The sequence below is a fragment of the Antennarius striatus genome, chromosome 22 (genome assembly GCF_040054535.1).
Source record: "Antennarius striatus isolate MH-2024 chromosome 22, ASM4005453v1, whole genome shotgun sequence".
Classification (NCBI taxonomy): domain Eukaryota; kingdom Metazoa; phylum Chordata; class Actinopteri; order Lophiiformes; family Antennariidae; genus Antennarius; species Antennarius striatus.
In genome coordinates this window covers 7,211,940-7,236,314 of record NC_090797.1, presented here as the reverse complement: position 1 = coordinate 7,236,314, position 24,375 = coordinate 7,211,940, and the positions used below count along the sequence as shown (strand labels likewise).

The 24,375-nt window shown below is 39.8% G+C and overlaps 1 protein-coding gene across 10 annotated transcripts in view; it reads left to right on the top strand.

Annotated features, from left to right (window-relative positions):
• magi2a (membrane associated guanylate kinase, WW and PDZ domain containing 2a) overlaps positions 1-24,375 on the top strand; it is a 177,758-nt gene that overhangs the window by 87,650 nt on the left and 65,733 nt on the right. For all 10 annotated transcript variants that reach the window (XM_068306558.1, XM_068306557.1, XM_068306556.1 and 7 more), the window contains exon 3: positions 22,057-22,176. In XM_068306558.1, the coding sequence (XP_068162659.1) occupies positions 22,057-22,176 (120 nt within the window). The remainder of the gene's footprint in view (positions 1-22,056; positions 22,177-24,375) is intronic.

Genomic DNA, 24,375 nt, shown 5'->3' with positions numbered 1-24,375 from the left:
GTGTGATATCTTGCTGCAATCATAATTCATGCTTTGTGAAATCTAGGACACATTCATCCCCTCCTTTTATCCCCAGTCGCCCATATAGCAGTGTGATAAAAACACAAGTTACAATAAAGTAATGCATCTATGTTTCAGTCATAGTCAAGGGAACATCTCCTCGTAGTCTGGTCACACTTCTCCGTGACAGACATTGAACTAGTTGTGTCATTATACACACTGTATACCAAAGAATGGTCATCCTATTCTATTGTCTTGAGGTAAATACCATCAACAGGGGAAAACCGGTGACATATAAATGCTTTTGTTGGTGCTCAGGTCCCAGGTGGAGTGGCTCCATGTCACCTCACCTCTGTTTCAGCTAATTTCTCTGTCACCTCCCTGCTATCAATTCTCTGATCAAGATTTAAACAAAGACATGTCAAAAGTCTGGGGCAGAAATGTGAAGCAATTCATCGTGTTTGATTTTTTTACTGTTTCTCTGTACATCCTCATTGGTATAAAATCTATTTATACATATTGATGGCTGGTTGGGGGATCTTGGTACACCTGTAACTGTATGAAATTAGCCCCCACAGATGAAGCCAAATAACGGATAATGGTGATCCATCTGTCAGACCTTGAGGCCTAGCACCCATTGAGGTAATGACCACACTGTATTACAACCTAGAGGGCTGTAATAAGGTTAAACACCACCCTAAAAAAAACAACCCAGATGTCATTGTCCCCTGTAGTCTACAGACAGAACCTAATTGGCTAATGTGGGTCTATTTGCCTCCAGGGTCCATTTCTTTCTTTTAGTGTCTGATGTCACAGATCTCTCTCTGTCCCCTCTTGGCCTGAATAGCTTGACCCATGTGGTTAGAATGGGGAGAGTGCTCCATAATTGCTGCTCACTGGAGCATCATAGATGGCCCAACAAGACATTTACAGCTTAGCTTTGTTTGTGACAGATCACAAATAGCAGAAGCACCTCGGTGATCTCTCCCTGCTCTCCAACACTGCACCGCCTGTCCAGATGCTGTGGCCAGAGGTCATCCATCCAGCCATGACTTTGAGAACAAATCTTAATCTGCACTCTGTGTTGACGCAACCTGTTCAGGCTGAAGAAACTCTTGTCAACTATTGTCTACAAATATGGTTAACAAAGATCCAAATCATGCCAGACAAGTTTTGACGTCTGTAATTGATAAATTTGCTGAAGCAAATGTGTAATTTATTATAATTTGTACATATTACATTAAAAACATTTTGAAGAAATAATAAAAAATACCTGATTTGCTTACAGAAATCATCGTACTTGCCTCTCTCTTTATCCCTTTCCTCGGCTTTGACAGATGTGAAGAAATATCAACTGTTGTGCACAGATGCTAAAATGTTCCAAATTTCATAGTCTGCCTTCTGTCGTTTCTTCCTCACTGCTTCTTTTACCCTCACAGAAAGTACAAACATAACACACACAGACACACACACACACACACACACACACACACACACACACACACACACACACACACACACACACACACGTACATACACGTACAAACACACCATAGCTAAATCATAATGGCAGAAGCAGGCCCACACTGACACATGTTAACGCTTTGGCGATAGATGCTCCCCCAGGAGAAGACAGTATGGTACAGTGCAAATGAAGACCAGTGTAGTGTGGAAAGCACAGCGATGGTCCTGTAGTTTGGCGAATGCTTGGACAGAGAGAGCGCTTTATCGTGGTTGTGAGATGAAATAGACTGTAATGAAATTGGTTTGGATTGCGGGCCGCGATATATTTGGGGTTGATTGATCTTCCTGTCTTTGCCTGCCTTTATATGTTTTACTGACCACCTCCCTTTTTTCTGCACCGCAAATTCACGTCTTCTGCTCAATGCGAGATCAAAAGGAGGGAAAGCGATTCGAAACCAGTTCTCCTCCCCCCTCTCCATCCCCCCCTTTCTGTCTCTTCTCCAAGGTAGCATTGCTTCTTTGCAACCTCTCCTATGACACAGTTCGTCTTTTACAAAGCCAGATGCAGATTGATTGAAAATAATGAGATGGGTATGAATATGCATCACCCTCCTGTTGGATAGGCTTCGTGTTTTGTACCCTGTTCTTTTAGACACACACTACATTCAGTAGTGACTTAATATTCAACACAGCTGCTGAGACAACCTGGACAGAACAAGAATCTTTTCAAGATATTTTTAAGCATTTATACTAAATAAACGATAAGTAATTGAAATATTGTTGGTTATAGTAACCTAATATGTTGATGGCCACTTCACCAACTAAATAACAAAAGTGCTCTTCCTTTCAGATCCTGCTTGTGGTCAACTTTGGAAACATGCATTTAAAACTAATCATCATTTCCTTTCTTCTTTCCTTTAAATAATGCACCTCTTGTCTTCAAATTACTGGGAACATTTTTAAATATTTAAGCAAGGCCACAATGTTTCCCTAGCATCACGATGTGCTGTGAGTTTGCTGCTGCATAATTCATAGGAGACAGATTTGAAATACCTGATCTGAAGGACAAAACTTAGAGTCAGAGTTACCATTTCTAGATTTTTTTTCTGCAATTGAAAAACAGCAACAGCAACCTTTGGGTCAGGGAAGTTTTTTTTCTGCTACTGACCCAAATTCTTTGAAGCTTCAGAGTTTGGACCATTGCCGTGGTGTTCGACATGCAGATCAGCATTCAAACTTTTTTGAGATGTTAATTTGACTGCCCCTCAAAAAAAGGAAGAAAATTAAGAAATAGCAAGAAAAAAAGCTCCTTATCATTCTTTTTATTTGACTCTTAACCCACACACTAAGCAGGTGACTGACGGAGATCTGAGAGCATATCTTTCCTCATGTCCTCCCTCATTTCATTCATATGAGACCAGCTCTAGTCATGCATAATAATTCTGACTGAGGCTTCAAAGCCCTAACAATATTATTCAGAACAGTCTTTCGTAACCTAAATGGCTGCATCCTGGACATATGCTTGTTTTAAAAATGCTTTACCTTGTTTTTTTATATGAATTAGCGCTTTGTGTACCACTGCGAATGTACCTTTTGCATTTGTGTACATTTAAATTTAAAAAGTTTAAAGCCTGTTTCAGCCTCTTCATCTCTTATTTCTTTCCTCTTCTCCTTTATCACCTCACATATATTCCAGACTTTGTCCTAATTAGTCGCCACTGTTATTTTGCCCTTTTGTTTGACTTTTTACGTGTTGGAAAGAGATCAGTGAGCACATAGACTAAGAGTTGCCGTGGGGAACAGAAAATTGCAACATGGCAACACTTCAAAACACCAAGGGCACACATTGCAAACAGAATGAGCACCAAATAGGCCTCACACACTTTCGATTTCAATCCACGCAAGTGTCATCTCCTCCATTAGCTTTAATTCATGTCATCATTTCCATTGTTTTCCATTGTTCCATTGTTGTTCCAAGTTCATTCATTCATGTAAGCCTGTGCTAATTTTGGACATGGTGTACATTTTAATGCTTGGGTTCAGTTATTTCAAACCTAGTCTACCTCCTTAGAATTTATTTTTATTATATGCATTGTATTTCATTTGGGAGATCCCATTAAAAATAAGTTGTATTTAATTAACTCAGTCAGTTTTACTGCTATTTACAGATACTTCAAGGTGGAATTATTTTCTGTAATAGCCATCCAAAATATTTACATGCAGTAACTACCTCTTTAGATTGCATTGTGTGAAATGCAGATTCCTGTAATGTTAAATAGGATTTAAATTATTTTTGTTGCTTAGGGTTCATAGAAATTGATGTGGCATGTGAGTTGGGCTTGCTCTTTGCGATAAGCTTCAGCATTCCAGTCAAGTCACTCTGCAGCCAAATCAGGCCTGAATGAAGAATTCAATCTCCGCTTTCGGCTGCTTTTAATGTGAAAACTTTGAAAGTATGCAGCACAGTGGATATCACTTGGCAGCAGTCACAGGATGCACGATGTCTGCAGTACCTGATCAGAAATGCGTCAATAACACAATAAAAGGACTGGAGTTTGCTTGGCTACACGGTAGACACAAGTTCTTTTGGTGAGCTGCCGAGCGGGCTTTTGATTCACTGTTGCAACCTTGCTTCCTATTACCATGGAAACCATGGTAATCTTCAGGATTATAGAGGTGGGCCCTGGGGAGGGAAACAGATGATTAGGTTTTGAGGCTTATCCAGAAGATGGATCCAGTTTTTTGTTGTTGTTTTTTTACACTCGTGCCCAACCAATCAGAGATAGGAGGCCGGGTAATGACATCACCACGGTAGAGTTTGTAAATTCACTTAACGGAGGTGTGAGCTCTCTCCGTCCTCTGGTTATAATAAGTGGATTTCAGGAAATTCATTCTCAGTGGCAACTGTTCATGTAGTGAACACTTTAAGACCTCTTCTGCCCCTCATCTCACACACATGCAGTACATTTGATTCCATTAAACCGAAGCTTATAGTATGATTCCACCTCCATGCATTCAGGTTAACCTCTTCCTCTGTGCCTGTCAGGCTGCACGGCCTCTGGGGATGACACTTCAGCTTTTCTCACCTATCTAAAACTTTTTTTTTTCGGGGCCATTCCAGTCTGCCAATCAAACAAGACAATCACCCATTGTGACGCGCTGTCGGGATCTTCCAACCAGGTATATATTATAATCAAGTCAGTTTTTGCAGGATGTTGTTAATTTTTGCGCATCTTACCGCCTCCATCACTGCTCATTTACCAGGAAGGAAGGAACGTTGTTTTGCAGATATGCTGATGATATTTTTTTACTTCTTTTTTGAGTATCTTAATGTGTACTTTTTTTTTTTTTTTGCAAACATTTGTTGCCATTTTCCTCCTCTCTCATCATAACTTCTTAAAGCTTCTCTGTTCTTCCTTCACCAACTGGTGATAACTTATCAGAAACCAGACTGATTATTTCATGACCCTCTCTCTGTAACACTTTCTTTTTTACCCATCTAGAACATTAAGGTCAGAGGAGACACATGAAGCAGAAAAGCTCAGCTTTTTCTCTTCTTTCTGTAATATTTTATTAATTTTTACCTCATAGTCATATTGAGTTAAGGGTCATCGGGTCAGAGGGTCTGTATTAAGGGGTTTCCATTGACTCACTGGACAGACTAGATGGGTGAGCACACATGCTGCATGGTTATTTGCCGACACACGCACGCACACACACACACACACACAGACACACACACGCACACACACACACACACACACACACACAGGTTTTGATTTTGATTTTGAACATCAAGTTTATTCATAAAAGTCAAATTACAAAATAATCATGTTGTACAAAATCCAAAGGAGATTAACGTAAAGAGGATTTTCAATAGTGCGTTTTTGAGTCTCTCCTTGTCCTTCTCCAGCAGAGACTCCACCACCCTGGTGGCTGTCTCCCTGGCCCTTTTGTGCTAGTTTATATTTTTTAAATCGAGAAATGTTTTTGCTGTTACGTTTCTCATTCTCATCAGGAGTCGAGGATGTTTTATTAAATAGTGCATCGTGTAAATGCTCATAAAATGAACAATAAAACATGAAATAGATTTCGGTCTCCAGACAAACACACCGTACAGCTCCTGTACTGTTCTGGCTAATGGTAATCTATATTTTGCTCAATTATCCTTTCAACATGATCAACAAGTGTGTGATTTAGCACCATGAATGTAGTTTACACAGTGCTGATAAGGCTAATACCTCTTTAATTAAGCGTTAATTTGGGATTTTTTTTGTTAATGATTTGGGTTTAATGATCCTGTCCCACCACTGAGGAAGGATAATGTCACCATCAAAGCAGAGCTAAAATAAGTCAAATAGGACTGAAACTCAAGAGGCTCCAAAGCTTAATTAGATTTTTTTTATTGTTACTGGTAGTTTTCCTAAATTTGTTTCATCACTTTCACCTCTTCTGACTTTCTTAAAAAAATGCATTCAAACACTTTAACATTGATTAAATTCATCACCTGTTTTCCGTTTCTTCAGCGAACACAATTAAATCTGCTCATCAAGTAAATTTTTGCAATCTGAAAATAACTACAGACGTTCTTCAAAGTGTTTTATTCAAGAACATTTAGCAATTATTAGTCCTCTTCTGAACCTTCTTCCACCTCAGCAAACACTTCTAGTGATTATTAGCCCACATATCTGTTGAACACAATTTAACTTTTTTTTAAACTGATCCTATTCCTAATAAATACAAACATACAATTTAATATAACATCAATCCAAACACTGAATATATCATGACGGAACACAAACATCCAATAACACAGCGAGTCAGTGTTATGTCGTTCCATTGCTGAAAACACAGGTAGAAATACACAAACATGGGAAAAGCTTACAGCCTGTCAAAGGTGTAAATCCATGCGTGGGTGGTGCTGTTGATGTTTTTACCTGACTAATATTGTTAACATGCAATCATTGTACATTCAGAGGATTGAAGAATACAACATTGTTCACAACTCCTGACGCGCCTCCAGCATGCCAGTAGCATGATCCAGATTCTAGTTTCCGCGGTTGTGGCATTCTTGTAAATGTCACTTTCTCTCCAATTTTTATGTTGTTTTATTTTAGTCCATTTAACAAACATTTAAAAAAGTTTTCACACTGGGCCAAAAGGAAAACACAAAAAAGGGACTTTTTTAATCCTTTTAGTACATTCATTCGTCCAAGGTCACATTTCAAAGCCTTTTCTCCACACACACACACACACACACACACACACACACACACACACACACACACACACACACACACACACACACACACACACGCAAACAGACACGCAATCATGCAGTGTGTGTAACCTTGATGAATTAAACACGCTTTCATTCCACTCAACTGCAATTCACAGGCATGTGATGCACGGCCTCCACACATGTGCAGCTCATGCTCTCCATTCAGTCTTCATTAGCGTTAACACGTGGAAACAGATGAATGTGTGATGTTTCCAGCAGGTGGGAGCAGGAGAAAGGTTAATACAACAAGAGCAATGAATTAATACCTTCCAATGCCGTTGTTTGGTAATTCTCCGCCCGCTATTTTATTACTGTTCAGAAATTGTCCTTTAGCCACTATCAAAGGAGATTTTTATTTTTCTGTCGGCCTCCCTGCTAAACCGTTGTGTCGTGAATGTGTTGCATATGCTGGAATGTGATTAAGTGGATTTAATTAAACTGAAGCCAGATGGTCCTCCTTCTGATTTTATACTGCTGTATGTTTTATAGTATACATTATGACCTTTCAGTGTTGTGGCAGAAGGGTGAATGGGAATTCTTTTCCATATTGGAAAAAGGGTGTGCTGCAGTTTTTTTAGATAGACTGTCCTTTTCATCATCCTCTTCTCTTTTCTTCTTTATTCTGTACTTCCTCTCTTTTACTGATGCAATCTTGCATCCGAGAGGAACTGGGAATGCATAGGTGATGGATAATTATCCGGCTCGACTGCCCAAGGAGACACATACATTATGATCTGACATTGCCGTCCCTTCAGTTACAGAATATGTTGCAGCTGCTGCTTCAACATGTTTCTATATTCTTATAGCTGAATAGAGCTGCATCAATAATTGGTTTCATTTACACATTTTTTTTTTAATCAGTTATACCTTTTTCTGGTGATGTCATCAATGCTACTGGAGTATTAACGTCCCGACCGATTATTTAATGTGAACCTGCACAGGATGTCGTCTGCTTATTCTTAAATATGCACATGCTACAAGGTTCTAAGTATTAGAGCATGTTGTCCTGCAGTTCATAAATATATTCGTGCCGATAGGAACACACTGTGATCTTGTGAGCTCTCCACAAGTAGCTACATTAAGTTACTACATGCCTGATGAAATCTCTGCCCATCAGAAACAAACAAGAAAACAGAAAAAACAAGTGTGGATGAGGTAATGGTTTGGGTGATGAGATCAGGAGGTGAAACAACCCGGGCTGATGAACAGGACCAATCAAACCTCCAGACCATTATTTTCAGGAGGCCTGAATCAGAATAAGACTTGTAACTCTTTAATTGAATGTTTTCACTGAGCAATAAACCAGGTAATTAATTAAACTCAAAGATGAGTGGAAAGTTAGCTCATGTTATCAAAGATCTTGCTCATATTTGATAATGTTGCTATAAGCATAGCTAAATGATGATGAAAACAGTTGCTAGGTGTATTTTCTGTGAATTAATTCAGGTCACATGGAGCAGAATGTATCTGGATAGCAGGGGTTAGTTTATGTGAGTTGATCACATCAGGGCTAAAAATACTGTACAAGACTAATGTAGCATGACACTGATTTACCTGGGACAATGGTGTTTTCTGGCATTCAATATGACTTCTGTGTTGGTTTGATCTTTGTTTACCGATCATAAGCTCATATTAGTGGCATGAACGTTACGTCAGACTCGATGACTGACTGTGCTGTGTTAACACCCGGCCTTGTGGGTGTTTGATGAACCGTCCTGCTGGTTTTCTTTAGCGTCTGTTGGTGGAGGGCTTGATGATCCATCTTCATGATGAACCTAATGTTTGAAATTAATTTACTGGTGTAAACAAATATCCGTTGTTTTTTTTTCCAGTGCTGAGTGATGAACTGTCAGAAGAGTCACCTGGAACCACATGTCTTTTCTGAGTGACCCATCTCTCTGCTGCACGCCTATAGTGTCACCTTTTCTCCTTTCTCCTCCTCTCTGTCAGTCTTTCTTTCCCTTTCTATCCCTTTGAGGATGTGTCTCTTTGTATTTGTTGTTATTAAGCAGCTTACTGTTCACCCATCATCTGTTCATCCCTTCGACTGTGCCACTGCCTTTTGATAAAGTGCTTATACATATATTATTCATTTGATTGACTCCCCCTAATCGCCTCACAAGTGGCAGAAATTAATCATTCCAGAAATCCAGTCATTTGCATCCTGTCCGGGGCGTTTTGGTGGCAGCATGTAGAGAATGTTTTTTTTTTCTCCCTTTTTCCCGATGGTTGAGCTTTGCATTAGCCAGAGGAGCCAGTTGGAAAAGGTGCACTCCGAAAAGGGAGACTTGCTCTGGGCCAAAAAGCCAATGAGGCTTGATATCCAACATTGTTTTTATGGTGGTCCATAAAATCTATGCTTAAAAAGTAGACGTCATGAGACGTTTTCTCTCCAAGTGAAATTGGATTAAGTCAAGTGTAAAAGGGAAGGTCTGGCCTTTTTTTACCCGCTCTTCCTCGACTCACCCACCTCACAGCCACTAGACTCTGTAAGGAGAGAACCCTCACATGGCTGAAAGTGGCCATTGTGAGCTCCATTAAAAGGATCCATTGGTAGCAGTGCTCTGGCACAGGATTATTGGTGGAGATGGGATTTGATCTGTCGGTTTGAGAGAGTCGTCCATTGACAGAGCAATCAGGGGAACGGCGAGTGGGAGGGGCCTGAAGATGATCTGAGTAGCCGGCTGCTGAATTAATAGGCGCATTAATCAAAGAGCAAGGAAAGGAGTGAAAAGGTTAGAAAATTGGGAAAAGATGCCTGCAGACGGTGATAGTGTAAATGTGAAGACCATGAGATGGACATTTGGAAATACACACCCTGTTAAATATCATATCCTAGAAGTTAGTTTATTTTGGAGTCATAGTAAAGTTTCTGCAGTGGACACAGCACCTCATCGACTGATGCAATTATCAAGAATTCAACTCGTAAATGTCAAATTTATAACGGACTTCAGTTCCAGATCAGATTCCTGCTGTGATTGTCAGGAGGCTGTTTAGGAAAAAACTCGCCCCTCAAAGACTTTTGAAATCAAACGTGCCCTGAGTTAATTCACCTCTTTACAATCTGTTTAGTTTTGTTTTGTTTTGTTTTTTTTAACTGCCACCTGCCGCACACATCCTCACTACTCTCTTTATGGCTACCCTCAGACGAGTGAGTTTGTCTCAACAAAACCTTCATTATTATTTATTGAAACATTTTGGTATTCTGTTGTTTACTCAGGAATCCGAAAGAAACCTTTTTCTTTTAGGGGAGACACCGAAAGGAACACACAGTTCCCAAATAATTTGCTGTTGTAACTTCATTCAGTATTCATGACTTTCTGCTTGCATGCTGAAAATACTTTGGCATGTCAAGATTAAAGTTTAGGTGAAGCATGAAAGTCCTGTGGTGTCATTAATGCAACACAACCACAGAAATTGCTGCTAGTTTGTTGAGAGTGTCAGAGTCATTTGGCCAAATGAATTTTTGTAAAATTATGAATCACAGGCGTCATTACCTGAGGTTTTTTGCACAACACAACACATTTCAGAAGACGATAAATCTCTCCACTGACACTTTAATTATGATGCAATAGGGGCTTCTTGCAAGAGTCAAGGGCTTACTTTTTGTACTTCTACTCATGCCTCCTACTTGATTTACGTACCCTTGATTGGAGTCATCATTCACTTGTACATCAGGATTGATTTAATATGCATCAAAATTACACTCTTCACATTTTTGCAGTCTACGGAGTGACAATCATAAGAGGCTTTAAGATTCGAAAACAGGTGCCCTGAATTATTCATATGAATCATATCTTGTCTCATCATGCCATATTGAACCTTTTTCTTTACATTAACTGTAATCAATAAAAATTCTTTTCACCACAGTGTACCCATAGCAAAAGTGCAAATAGGTGTTGGCGAATTCAATCAATTAATGTCTCAGAATGGTAGAAATTTATACTGCAACATACCATATTATTATTATATAGTTCTTTCTGACTGACTGTTTGCATCCACATATTTTCAGTTCTTCATAAAATATAGCTGAAATAATCTCAAACAAAAGTTGTTTTTGCTCACTGCCAATAGTTTAGATGGACAATGAGCCAATCAGGATAAACAACGTGATCTTCTTACATGCATAATAACTCCTAAAATGGTGACATATCAATACATGTTTTTTGAGCTTAATCTGTGTACTTGTTTGTCACCTGAAAATCACCTTCACTGCATAAAAAATAAAACTCTTTAATAACTAAAGAAAATGTCACCCTCCTAACAGTAATCAACTGACATGAATGATTAAAGACACATTTAATGTCCTTTGACAATCTTGATTTGCCTTTTTTGCCAGCAGGTTAATGTCACACATGGCTGTGACATTAAGTCTTACAGTAATTACATTAAAGTTTGCTGCAGAACCTCATGGAGTCAAAAGTTACAAACTAGCGGCAAAATTGAGACCAGAGTCAGAGAAAATATTTCATTTGATAAATAATAATAATAGTAATATCTTTAAAAGGGTAAAAAAAATTCAAATGTGAATTGTTGTTTAGCATTGGTGTTCGCAGCCATTGCCTCAAAACAATCACCCAGCGTCTTCTAATATCTATACATGTACTTGGTAAACTGTAGACCAGGTGATGAATGAATTTCTTTACTGAAGTTGCTGCTTAGACCTGCTGTGCTTCCACCCGCACCTGTGATTGATGCTGGGTGTGAACAGAGATGAAATATGCATTAAGGTGTTAAGTTATTGGTCTAGCCTGTAAGTAAATGCTTTGGCAGTCAAGTTAAAGCAGAATGCCAATCAAACAGAGGTACATTAAACACACACTCGATCCTGCTGTCATAATCAGGATATCCCCTTTTAAAAGGGCTTTTCCACAAAAATGCTGGTAAACACACAAACACACATGTACACACACACGTACACACACACACACACACACACACACACACACACACACACACACACACACACACACACACACACACAGTTACTGAAGGTCCAATAACAGCAAAGGGCCAGAGGTGATGGCGGTATGATATAGCTTAGCTTCTGGTATAAAGGGGCCAGGAAGTCTCAGTATGAGATCATTACCACTATGCGAAATGTGTTCATTCCAGCCTCTCTGACCCAGTGGGTTGTAGGTTCAAATCCTCACTGAAGACATTATTGGTCTCCTGTTGTCACTATCTCTTTAACTCATACTGACTCTCACTGATTCTATGCAAAATGACAAGAGGAAGAGGAAAATCGGGGGATACTCTAGACCAGTTGGTCTCTTCTATGAAAGAGTTAAAGAGCGCGTTAAAGAGCGACTTTGATAAGTTAATAAGTGACTTTGATTAGTTAAGGAGTGACTTTGATAAAAAGTTGGGGGAAAAAGCTAAAACAGCATGGAAGAAATGAAGGACGAAATGAAGAAAATGCGGAAAGTCAAAGATGAATAAGACCGAAAAATTGTTGTCTTAGAACAGGGATAACAAAGAATGGATGATTTGGAACAAAGCATTCGTACAAATGATGTGATTACCACTAGCATCAAAATCAAGCTGAGGAATTACGCACATGCTGTGGCCATTGGAGAGGGAACTGAGCACAACGCTGACATCAGGACTATCGAGCAACAAATGAGTTCTCAACTAAGGGACCTCGAGGTAACTATAGATCCAGACCAAATTGAGACATGTTACCCATTACCATCTGGAGGTAGGAAACCACCGTAAGCACAAAATTGATCTTGTGAAACAAGGCTTCAAACTTAAAGGAAAAATTGTCTACATTAATAAGAATTTCACAAAAAATAATGCTGTTATCACTAAAAAAGCTGATCGACAACACCTGAACAAACAACTACAGGATCTTAATCAAAACAAGGGGGCTTTCTCTAGAGCAGATGGAAATAATGGTGATCAGGAGTGCAGAGGAGTTGGTGAAATACGAGCAATAAAGATGGACAAGAGTTGTTACTACACCAAAGATGTGTACAACAGCATTACTTCCATAGTGGGAGCTCTACGCCAATTTTGGACACATCAAGGATTCCATAGAACAGTTGAAAAACCATTCTATATCATCAATGTGAGAAACATGGATTAATGAAGAAAATACATGGATTTCTGCTCGGAGGGATAACATTAAGTTTGACTGTTAAAGTGTCTGTAACAAACTGGTCAATTCTTGGATAAACACTGTCCACTGAAAGAGGTGACTATGATCATGATATTCTTGTGAAGAACACCGGCAAGGTCGACTTCTTGTTTTGACTATGATGTTAACAAACCATATTGTTCCTAGGAAGAATGTAAACATGGTCATGCTCTAGATTATATCTGGGACAAAGGCTAATATCTGGAAATTGATGAGTATGAATGTCTGTCAAAATTCAATAGATGAACTAGTTGAAAACATTTAATGTCTGAGTTTATTGACAACGTACTATAATGAGAGATGTTTGTTGATTCCGGGGGGCGAGAATTTCACAAGCCTATTGGCTTCTACCCGTCAGCCCATTTTTTTCGGATGTCGTTGTTGTAAATGTGATGAAGGTGTGAAGTTTGCTATATTAACATGTCAGAAAAAGAAAAAAACTAAATAAATAAATAAATTTGAAACATGAATTGGCCCTAATGCTGTTGTAATAGTTCACGCGGGAGCACAGGGAGGGTTGGAATCAAGGCTGATGGTGTAAAGTTGAGGTTGTTGTTTACAGTTGAGGCAGGCGGTCCTCGGGCACCGAGCCCGGCACTTGTGACAGGGCGTTATGAATGTACTGTATGAAAGCATGGCGGGCTGTCCCGACAAACAAATGGTGTCATTGGGTGGTAATGTGCTCAAGCCAGTGTGGTCCTGGCTGGAGGGGGGGATTAGTCTGACAAAGCAGCGTGGTCACATCCCTGATCAAAAAACACCCAGCCCGGGGTAACATATCCAAACAGATGACATCAGCTTTCCAGTAATCTCTTTATATCTCTTTCCTCTTGTCCTTTCTCCATCGCCGGCTACACATGTGTGTTTTTGCCTCTGAAGAAGCACATCTCCTCCCTGGATTCAGAGAAAAATTGGAGTAGCTGCTGAGAAAACGAAACGGCCTTCTTGTATTTTTTTTTCTCTGCAGATTGAAGCCGGTTCACATTGACGTTTTTTTTTTTTTCCTCCGCTGCCTGTCAAGAGTCTGTGAATTATTAGGGTGTGTGTGTTTTTCCTCTTCGTGTTCTTCCTCCTGCCCCCGTTGCATACATGACGGCTTTGATTCCCATGGATGCTGAGATGTGGCGCGAGACCACAGGCGATCTCTTTTAGTTACATGCTGCAGGAGCAGGAAGAAAGAGAGGGAGCTGGAGGTGCGATGAAAGGAGCCATTCACGTCTTCTTCCCACAAGAGAATTCCGGATAGAGGAGCTCTGATTCAGTTTTCAATGATAACAGATATCATGATGACATCCTTGTGTAGGGGTAGGTTGTTTTTACCCTATTTATATTTATCTCGGTTGCATACTGTATCACATGTGTGGGTTAGGCCTTCAGATGCTTCAGCTACATCCTGAATGTCAAACTTACTTGTTGCTGCCAACTTCTGGGATTCATTGCCAGCATCTGGTCACGAATGTCTTTGATAAAGCACTTCATCAATACGGGGACTTTTTTTGCACTGACAATCCAATCTGTCACTGTCATAGACATCTGCACACAGCTTGGAACTTTGTATTCACACAGTATCATCAGTATAGAATCAAGGTGTCATTACTCGCCATTAACTAGAAGATCTCTGCATTTGTTTGGAGCAGCGGCGTCTCTTTCTGTCCAATGAATCCACCTTTTATTTTATCACTTAATCCTTTTTTGAGCTGTGGAATTATAGAAATATTGCTCATTTGTATCATTTGAACCCCAGTCTTCAAAATAGAATAGTTCATTCTAACATCCTGTATGAGAACAAAAAGCAGCCGAAGTGTTTCTGTTGCTGTCTGTTGTTGTTTTTTGTCTGTCAGCTGAACTACTCTACAGATTTCGATGAAACCACGTAGAAAATTTGGGCATTTAACAAAGAGGACGCCATTCAAATTTGAAGTAGATCCAGATAAATGATCGGAAGGGTGATTTTGTTACTCTTCGACTAATTTAGCATTTTGAGAATCCTAAGGGGTGGTGACCACGTTGATAACACAGATGTCGTATTGGAAGTTGGATTTAATTTAATTTGCGGGACTGTGTAGTGCAGGTGTGAGCTCTTCTGATTCCCCTTCATGGTGTGCATTTCCAATCTGCTTTGTGCAGCATCTTGAGACATATATCCTTTATTCTATATTTTCCTTTTTTTTCTTCCTCTTTCTTGTATTAATGAACTACGAAATTTATCAATGTGCTAAAAAAAAATCACTGTTGCATTATGCTAACACAGGTACAATATCAGTAAGATAGTAAGGCACAGGATACCTTTAACATAATCACATTTTTTGATCATACTTACAGTCATTTTCTTTGTCATTTCTGTCTCATAAAATTACTACTAGTGATTAAAATGATAATCATAATGAGAACATGTTGATACAGCACCTTTCATAAACGTTGCAAAGTGCTTCACACAATTATTTACACTCAACACAAATGAAATCTCCTGAAAGCATAGATTGTAAATGGCTTTTATCACATGACATAACTGTGTTAATACAGTAATCTTATCAGTATTGCATAATGAGATACTAAAATATAGTAAAAGTTTAGCAGCACTAACCTGTAGGTTTGCCTGAATTTCAATAAAATAGCCCCCCATCCCCCCACCAACACAATCTCACAGTAACCATGTCCATTGATTAGTATCTATTTATGAATGCTCCACACTGACTTTAGGGTTTCAGGAAGAAACGCTGTTGTGTATATTGAGTAATATTAATACTCATTTTGGAAAATGGTCATGGGAGGTTTTCAGTAGAACAGAAACTGTTATTGCTGCATTTCTCAGGAAGAGTATTGCCCACTGTGAATTGACAAGGAGAAGGATTATCATGCAGAATGCAAAGAACAAAACCCCAGCGATGATTTACTCAGCAGAAACTCAAATATGATCGGGAAAAATTGTAGTTGTGTGTTTTTAATGCACATTAAAATAAATAAAATGAATTTAAATGCCCCACCAGAATGTCTGCATAAGGAGACGAATACCTGTCACATATCATAATAATGGCTTCCATGATGATTCAACCCTTTGAATCCCTCTTCCTACCACCTCTTTATCACTTTTCCAGCCCTCTTCATTCTGTTCTGCCTTCCTCCCATTCTCCTTGGGGGAGGACACAGTCATCAATATCTCTGGTTGTGTTACAGGCAGTCCACCCAGCACCTCCTGGAGGGCAGAGCTATTAATGGAATTCGGGGGGCGGAGGGGTGGTGGTGGAGTTCCAACAGGCTGGGGAGTGTTGTTCAGTGTCTGGCTTTCTCCAATCTATCCCACATTACTGGCTGTCAATAAACAGGGCAGCGGAGTCATTCTCACTGAACTTGAATGAACCTAAAATCTCATTAAGTGGAATAGAAAAGAAAGAAAAAAAACATGAAAACTTGACTGATGTTTGGGCAAGAACCAAGATTGAAGTTTTGCATCCAGGCTTTACGAGGGAACCGAAATGTTCTCGGTCAATATGATTAGAGTGCAAAGCAGTGATATTAACTTTAATCATCAGCTCAATGAAAACAGCAGCCCTCTCTGCATTCCCCGCTCAATATACTTTATTACTACTTAAAAGATATGTAATCACAGTTGATTAAGGCTCTGCAATGCATCATCAGTAAAAATAGTGAATAAGCACATCACCATACTCACTGTTTTTGCTGGCAAAGTGCAGCGAAAGCAACTTTTTGGCACTGCGCTGCAAAGGTTCGCCGTCCTCTGTCAGACATTCGCCCACAGGCAGAAGGCAGGCGCTGAATGGGAAACTAATCCATCCCTCTATTGCGGCGGCATTACGGCTGCCTGTCACTTCCTAATTGGCTAATGGTTAGATTAGGGTGGTTACAATACTCGGTGCTGACACTGTCTTGGCCAGTCATAACAGAGGGTTTAGTGGCGTCAAAGGGCAACACCTCTCGTGCTTATGGCCTCAGGCAATTGTCCACATCTCTGGTGTGATATAACAGCACAGGAAGGGAGTGTGTGATAGGGACTACAGGCTAGCTCTATCTGCTACAGTATTCTTTGAAAATATATAATACACACCAAAAAAAAAAAATCACCTGAACTTCTTTCACTTCATCAAAAAAATGACAAAGATGTAGTTGTCCCTCCAGCTTAATGGGCTCTTAATTTTTTTTTCTCATCAAAAGTCAAATGTAAGCCTGATGAGTCAGACAATGGTTTTTAAGCTGGGACACCACTGAGACAGTGCAGGGGAGGCTTCATCTCACTTGCTGAATGAAATCGCTATTAGCTTGTCTTTGAAATGCAAGTAGAAAAGATGGGGAGGAGAGACTTCTGTAAGGATGGATGAATCCAGGCTCAATCATGAACATTACAAGGACGTACTTTGCTGTTTGTGTCTGTCTGTGTGTGTTAAACCCGGAGGCAACAAGATGGTTTAATTAACGCATTAATTCAGCAACGCTGCTCAATGTTAATGTCCACCTAAAGCGAAAGCAATAACAGTAAAATATTGCGGTACTGTAATTGTAGTTAATTCCCTTAAGTGTGCTCTTAGTGCCACCAACAGTCAGAGCAGTAGGGAGACCAGTCAGCTATTGCTGAGCTACGCTAAGTGTTAACGATAAAACCAAAGCCAACACGCACCTTCATCTTTAATATTCAACACTAAGCTCATCATCATCAAGATGATAAATGTGAAACAAGTCCACAGCTTGGTAATTAGGCTAACATGCTAACATGCTGATGCTTAGCAATTTCAGTATAATTGTTACCTTAATTTACAGTGTTAAAGCAAGTAGATGTTAACTAGTCAAAAGTGCACCTCAGGCCAATTGGAATGTGTGTGGTGTTGCAGATATTTATTCACAAATCAAGCAGATTTTGATTTGATGGTGACATAAATGAAACGAGTTTAGCTCTCACAAGTCATCTTGAGGGGTACACAATGTGATTTCCATCATAATTTAAATAATAGTGAAGAAAATCCTCCAGAATCGTCCAACATTAACATTCAGTCTCTTCTCATCAGACATGCATTGTGTTGATTTTTTCCGATACTACACCACGAGTGCTGTTCTTTAAATTCTACATAAAATAAATACATTAAAGACAAAAGTTGCGTAATATGTTAGGTTTTTTTTTCCTTACAACTGTTTTGCTAAGCAACTGCATGGAGGCAACGAGTTTGAATGGTCGTCATACATCCTTTACGCCCGCTTTGACTCCCTGTCATGAACGCACAGAATGATCTCTCTCTGCGATGCCTCGGGATATTCGAATAAAAAATCCTTTGTTTCAAACAGAGGCCAGCATTTAGCTTTCCAGTGATTGTCTAGGTCCCTGTTGAGCTGTTCTATTCTGCCTACAGTTATCTGAGGTTCAGAGTGCTCTCAGGTTATTAAGTTTTCACTGTGCATTGTGTGAAATTGAACATAAAGGTTACAATTTAACACGGTGTATTTTACTAACATTGGGACGGCTCAGGGCAATGATAATGTATTCTGTAGGGGAAGGATTGCTGTATGAAACTAGTTAGTAGCTGTGACCAGGGCGTCTGGTAATGATGCTCAGCTACAAAGTGAGAGTCGGACCTGTGGTTTGAATGTGTAGTGGAAGAAAAGTGTAGAACAGCAGAGTGGATGGATGCAGGCTATGATAACTCAACCCACTCTGCAACTTAAGCGGAACATCTCACGTGTTTCACACCTGTTCCCGCCTGCACTCTCTTTTTACTCCAACCACTATCACATCTAGTTTTTGACTTGTTTCTAAACAGAGAAAAAAAATTCCTGAATCATTTCTGCAGCGATTGACAAATGGTCTGCTATTCTCTCGTCCATTACTCACTGTCATAGAGCAGCACATAGAGATAAGATAGATTTCTACTTCTTATTTAATGCTGCACACCAGATGATGCCTCCAGCAATTCAGTTGATTCATAGTCTAGTATCATTTTGTATCTATTGATGACACAACTGTTTTTAATGTTGCATACTTTGTCGTGTTGTAATTGTGCAAAAATAATGCTGTTTAATTGACTTATTTCCAGTGGCTGGTTGGGAATCTCACTTTCCTCCTCTCTTATGTCCTTGTACTCCAATATCTTTCATTACCAGCATTTGTCTGTACTATACTGGATCTCAATGGTCAACAGGTTTGATGACACCAGGATAACTCAGGATCCACGGAAAGTAAATGGCAGGATATTGTCTTTCTGTTCTGCATTTGATCCCACATTTTGTTGCTGTTCTTAAATTCAGTTTAAAAGCAGCTATTCTACTTATTTAACCTCACAGTTGTACTGAAACAAATGATCAACACATCTTTGACTAGCTGTTAAACTCCCTAAAGAACTGTAATGGTGAGAGCATTTTGAGCTGATGTGTTGGTTTGAAGGACTTAGGCACTCTTTCGATTAATGAGCTGTCACATCTTGAGACTTTTGTCTGTTCTTAATGATGATCTAAAACCTTGACGCTGCTAATATTCCTCTCTTTTCTTGTTCTAAATATGGGTGAGGCTGCATGTTTTTTGACATAATCATGTCTGCGTGCTTTGATGTTTATATCAAAATTCCACACATCTCATGCCGCAGAGACAATTTTTGAGCAATTCCCACCGAGCTGTATGTCTTCATCTTGATGCACAATCTCTGAAAACATCAGAAACAAGACATGATTTATCTATCTTGAAGATCTTTTTCATTTCTCTGAATCGTTTTGCATCCTAACTTAACAGGAACATTAAGGATTCAGAATATAATTATGTTAAAAAAAGAAAAAGAAGACAATACTTATTTTTAAAACGTGCTGCCTAACCCCTGAAATGGCTTGGCTCCAGAAACAGGAGACATAAAGACTGCATAGACTGACAAAATCATGGTTGTCATATTTAACCTTAATTATTCTCCATCTTTCTGATAATTGAAGAATCGTAAATAATGATTTCTGCAAATCTTCTCCTATGTGACGATGCTGATATGCACTACTGGTTGGTGATGCATACAGAAAGTATTAAAAATCAAGAGTCATTGTGGTTTCCTCGTTTATAGAAAATTGTCATCTGAGAGAAGCCCCCACCAGATGCTGCTGCTAAATATAGTTCTTCAACATCAAAGGTTCTCTATGAAATGTGTGCTCAGTCAGAAGCTCTGCCTGGGAGGCAGGCTAATCGGACGGGTACATAAGCCCCCGAGGAGACCGACACAATCAAAACACAAACTCACGGATCTACTAACACATACATGCAGTTTACATATCGGTTTTCCCAGCGAGCGAGCGACCGTGATCCCGGCTCCGTGTTTGCTCATATAAGCTGTTATAAATGATTAGTCAGCTGGTTTCAATTTGACGTTTAATCTTCAGAGGTCGGCAGCAGTGAATTTCCTCTTTGAGGCTTGATAAATTACATTCAGGCTGCTACTTTATTCCACATGATTGTCATGTTTTACAACCTGATTGCCCGAGAAAGAAAATAAGCATCCAGGCAGAAAGCAGACTGCAGCAATCTTCATCACATGAGCTGATTTAGAAAGTAATTAATCAGCATGTTGACAGAACAACTTCAGAAAGGCTTGGCAAGCAGCTTAATGGCATCATTCAAATTCACTTTCTATTTTTGACACTGTTGATGCTGCCTGGAGAAAGTCAAACACACCTCCTCAACCCAACTAAGATGGAAGTGGAGGAGGCAGGGTGGAGCGATGTCGACATACCAGGCAACGAAACAAGACGCGGTGCTTCGGAGGCTTGTTTAAAAGCAGTATCACTAAAATGTGACCTGTGGCTCGGCAGCATTGTCTGTTGCTTCTCCAATTTTTCTATGCATTTTGGTTGTTCATGTCTGTTCATGTCCAGGACTAGTCGAAAACAACCAAACCAATTTCCAAGATATTCTGCATGAGGATGAGGCATGGGCAAAGAACTTTCTGTAGAGGATAAAGAAGCTGATCCAGGAACCTCTTTTTTAACACTGCTTGAAAAGGCATTTTTCTTCATTCTCCATAATCATGCAGAAACTACTGAACCAATTTCCATGACAGTTAGGGCAAAGCAAGAACCCATTAATGTTGTTGCAGATTCAGATAGAATGGAGGGTTGTTACAGGAATATTTAATACCTCACCTTATCCTTGTTGCACAGGACACTTTAAAACATTTACTTTAATTACTCCAAACCTACTGAACCAATTCCCACGAAACTTTGTAGAGGGGTGGTGCCTACTTAATGGACATGGATATGACTGTTCATCTTTGGCGGAGGTTTACGCTCTATGGAGTACGCTTCAAAATTTGGTAATTATTGTTTGCAAGAAATTGATTCTTCTTTTCTCATGGCTCCCTGTGTCCCACAAGTGTGCAACACCCATAAATAGGCCGCATTCCAACCATGTGCTGCGATGTCAGGTGGCCTTTTAAACCTGGCTTTCCCTATCAGAGGTGAGCAGCGTCACAGTTGTTCTCCTAACAACTTAAAAGTACACCGATGAATACTTTACAAGCTGTGGTGAGGGTCTAACAAGTGTGTTTTACGGGCTCCTCTTTTAGTGTTAACAACCCTTGCTCTGATGCGAAAACCCATTCAGCACCTTGGGGCTACAGTGCTGTTATCACAGCTGGCATCACTTTTAACAAGTCTAATTAGCACACGGTGATGAGGTATGATGAAGTATTTAGGAACTCGTTTATTCCTCCGTTTAACATCATAAACACTCTGACACGCGTTGTTTTTTGGAGGGGAGGTGATTAGTAAAGTAGTAGAGTGTAAAATATGGTTCCTGTGTTGAAGTCAGCTGATGGAAGAGCAGCTTCCTGTCAGGGACACGACAACATCCTGTCAGTTTTATGCAAATTGATATGATTTCTCCTCTTGGTGTCCCAATTGCATCACCAAAATGGTAGCTCCACCAAATGGTATCTTGCCAGTTACCTTCCCCCCTCAGTCTCAGCACTGAAAGGACAAAAAGATATATACAGATACATTATATATTTAAATAAATAAATATAAGGTGCGCTTAATGAATAGATCTGGGTCAGGGACTGCATGTTAGAGCTCCGATATGTTCTGATCTTCTCTGTAACGCTGACAAAGATTCACTCAAACTTCAAGTCTCCTCTCATTGAGCAGCGATGAGGCGTTCAAATCTCCTGCAGCTCTAACTCGCCTCCTCACTTATCTCCTGCAGGCACAACCAGGCAGCCCAAGGAAGGAGAAGTCCCCGGGGTGGATTATAATTTCGTGACTGTTGACCGGTTTATGGAATTGGAGAAAAGTGGAGCCCTTCTAGAGAGTGGAACATATGAAGGTAAGGATTTAGTTAAGTCACCCTCGTGATTGCAGTCACTCCTCTTTGTGATATTTCTAATTTTTTAATGGAATTCATGCTGCGATGTGACACTGGAGCCATTTTCCCCTTCTGTGAGTGACGGCGCTTTGAATGAATGCTGAGACGGGCTCATCACTCCACGTCCTCATACAGCAAACAGCTTCCGTCCATCATTTGGCTTTGTGGAGACGAGCATCATCAGTCATGTAGAGGAATGAAAGGAATCCTTTGTAAATTCTGAATGAAGAAAAACCAACACATAGACATACACAGACACACACATATGCACTGCCTTTATGTTAAGTCCTTGAGCTGCAATGTCTCTCCACTTTCCTAATGAAAATAAACAGAGACTATCTATCCTTTGCTTCCCGTGGTCACACAGGCCCGAGGCTCGGATCTTGAAAAACTCTAGGAAACCCTGTCCTGCTGCTTCTTCTACTGTCAAGGGAACCGTCCCATTATATAGATAACACATAGTAGCTAGCCATCTCCGTCATCTGGCTCCCATCTCTACTCCCGCTGCTGGGAGGAGGAAAAAAATGCAGATGGCCAATTTAACGGTCGGTTGCCAGAAGTGTCATTAGATCCTACAGCAATGAGAGCTTCCATCCTTGGGGAGAGGGGGATTTCTTCTGCCTGGTCACTCGACCATCATTCAGGGTTTTATGTATTTTAATCATTTAATGGCCAATTAGATGTGGAGGAAAAGCAGAAGGGGTGAAATCTAAAAAGGGAGGCTGGAGTGGGGATCAGCTGACGGAAGAAAGATTTGTGTTTAAATAAAGACCAGGAATTTCCTGATACAAGTGGCCTGTCACAATTTATTATTGTCAGATGATATCATGGCGAATATTTTAGCATTTAGCCAAATATTTTGCAATTATTTTGCATAATTGTTAGAATCACTGCCACTCATCCATATAAAAATATCAGGATAGAACAGAATATTTTCATCCCTATTTACACACCGCTATCCACTTTTTGATGTTTGACTGCCGCTTGTTAATGTCATCTTCTGTTTGGACTTATTCAGCTCTGAGCAGAGCATTAAACTAGTCTTTAGCACCACTGACTGCCTCTCAAGTTGTTTGACTTTCAAATGAGTATCTTTTCACTCAAACATCAACATTTGGCAGTAAAGTGACAGAATGCTATCGGCACTTTGTGGTTGCAAACCAAATGGAAAAAGGGGAACCCGATAACATGAAGGAAATGCTTTGCAGAGTTTTCAGATAAAAGGTAAAAACGTCTAATAATGTTCCACCACCCCATCCGAATCCACTCACCTGCTGGCAACTTCGACATGTCCATCTATTCCAGTGGTTAGACAAGAGAATGTAACTGTGATGATAAATGGTTGTACTTAATCCAAAGATGTTGTATTCTAATACTGTGAACCTTTAGGTCTTAAAATTCTGATGTCTCATCTTTAGTATTTTGTTGGTTAATACCTCAAATAGTGTAATTTAGGATGGAATAAGCATAAAAATAAGTAAAGTAGTGGAAAGTATTTTTTTCCCTTTCTTTAAATCCATCAGAGGTTGCTTGCCTAGATGGCTGGAAAGACCATTTTCAAGTTAATAAGCTCCACATTGTATAACTCCTTTATTATAACTGCACGCATAATAATGTTCAATCTCTTCAGACATGAGTTAAGCTAAAACATTTGTATTGTATTTTAGAAGCTGCAGGAAAATGAAGTGATTACAGCGGTTAAAGGAAAAGCATGTTAGCGGTGGTTTTTCAGAATTCTCATGTAATACTTATAAAACCCATGACTCATAGCTCTCATTTAGAAGGTTGTGAGAATCTGATTTTTTTTAAAAGATCTTTTTCGTTCATTCATCTTCTCGAAGACAAGACAATTGAAAGCATCTCGCCTTCAACCACTTATCCAAGAAACGGGTCACAGGTCTGCCTATCTCAGCTGTCAATGGGCGAGAGGAGGGGTACACCCTGAACGAGGTGCTAGCTCATCAATAGGCAAGACATAGACAAACAAGCATTCATGCTCAATATCACATCTACCAACAATTTAGAATGCCCAGTTCACCCAAGCTGCACATTGTTGTTGGTGGGAGGAAGCCAGAAAACCACAAACCCATGCAGAAATGGAGAGAACATAAAACCCGGAGCCTTCTTGCTATGACGTAACAACCTTAAATTATTTCAAAA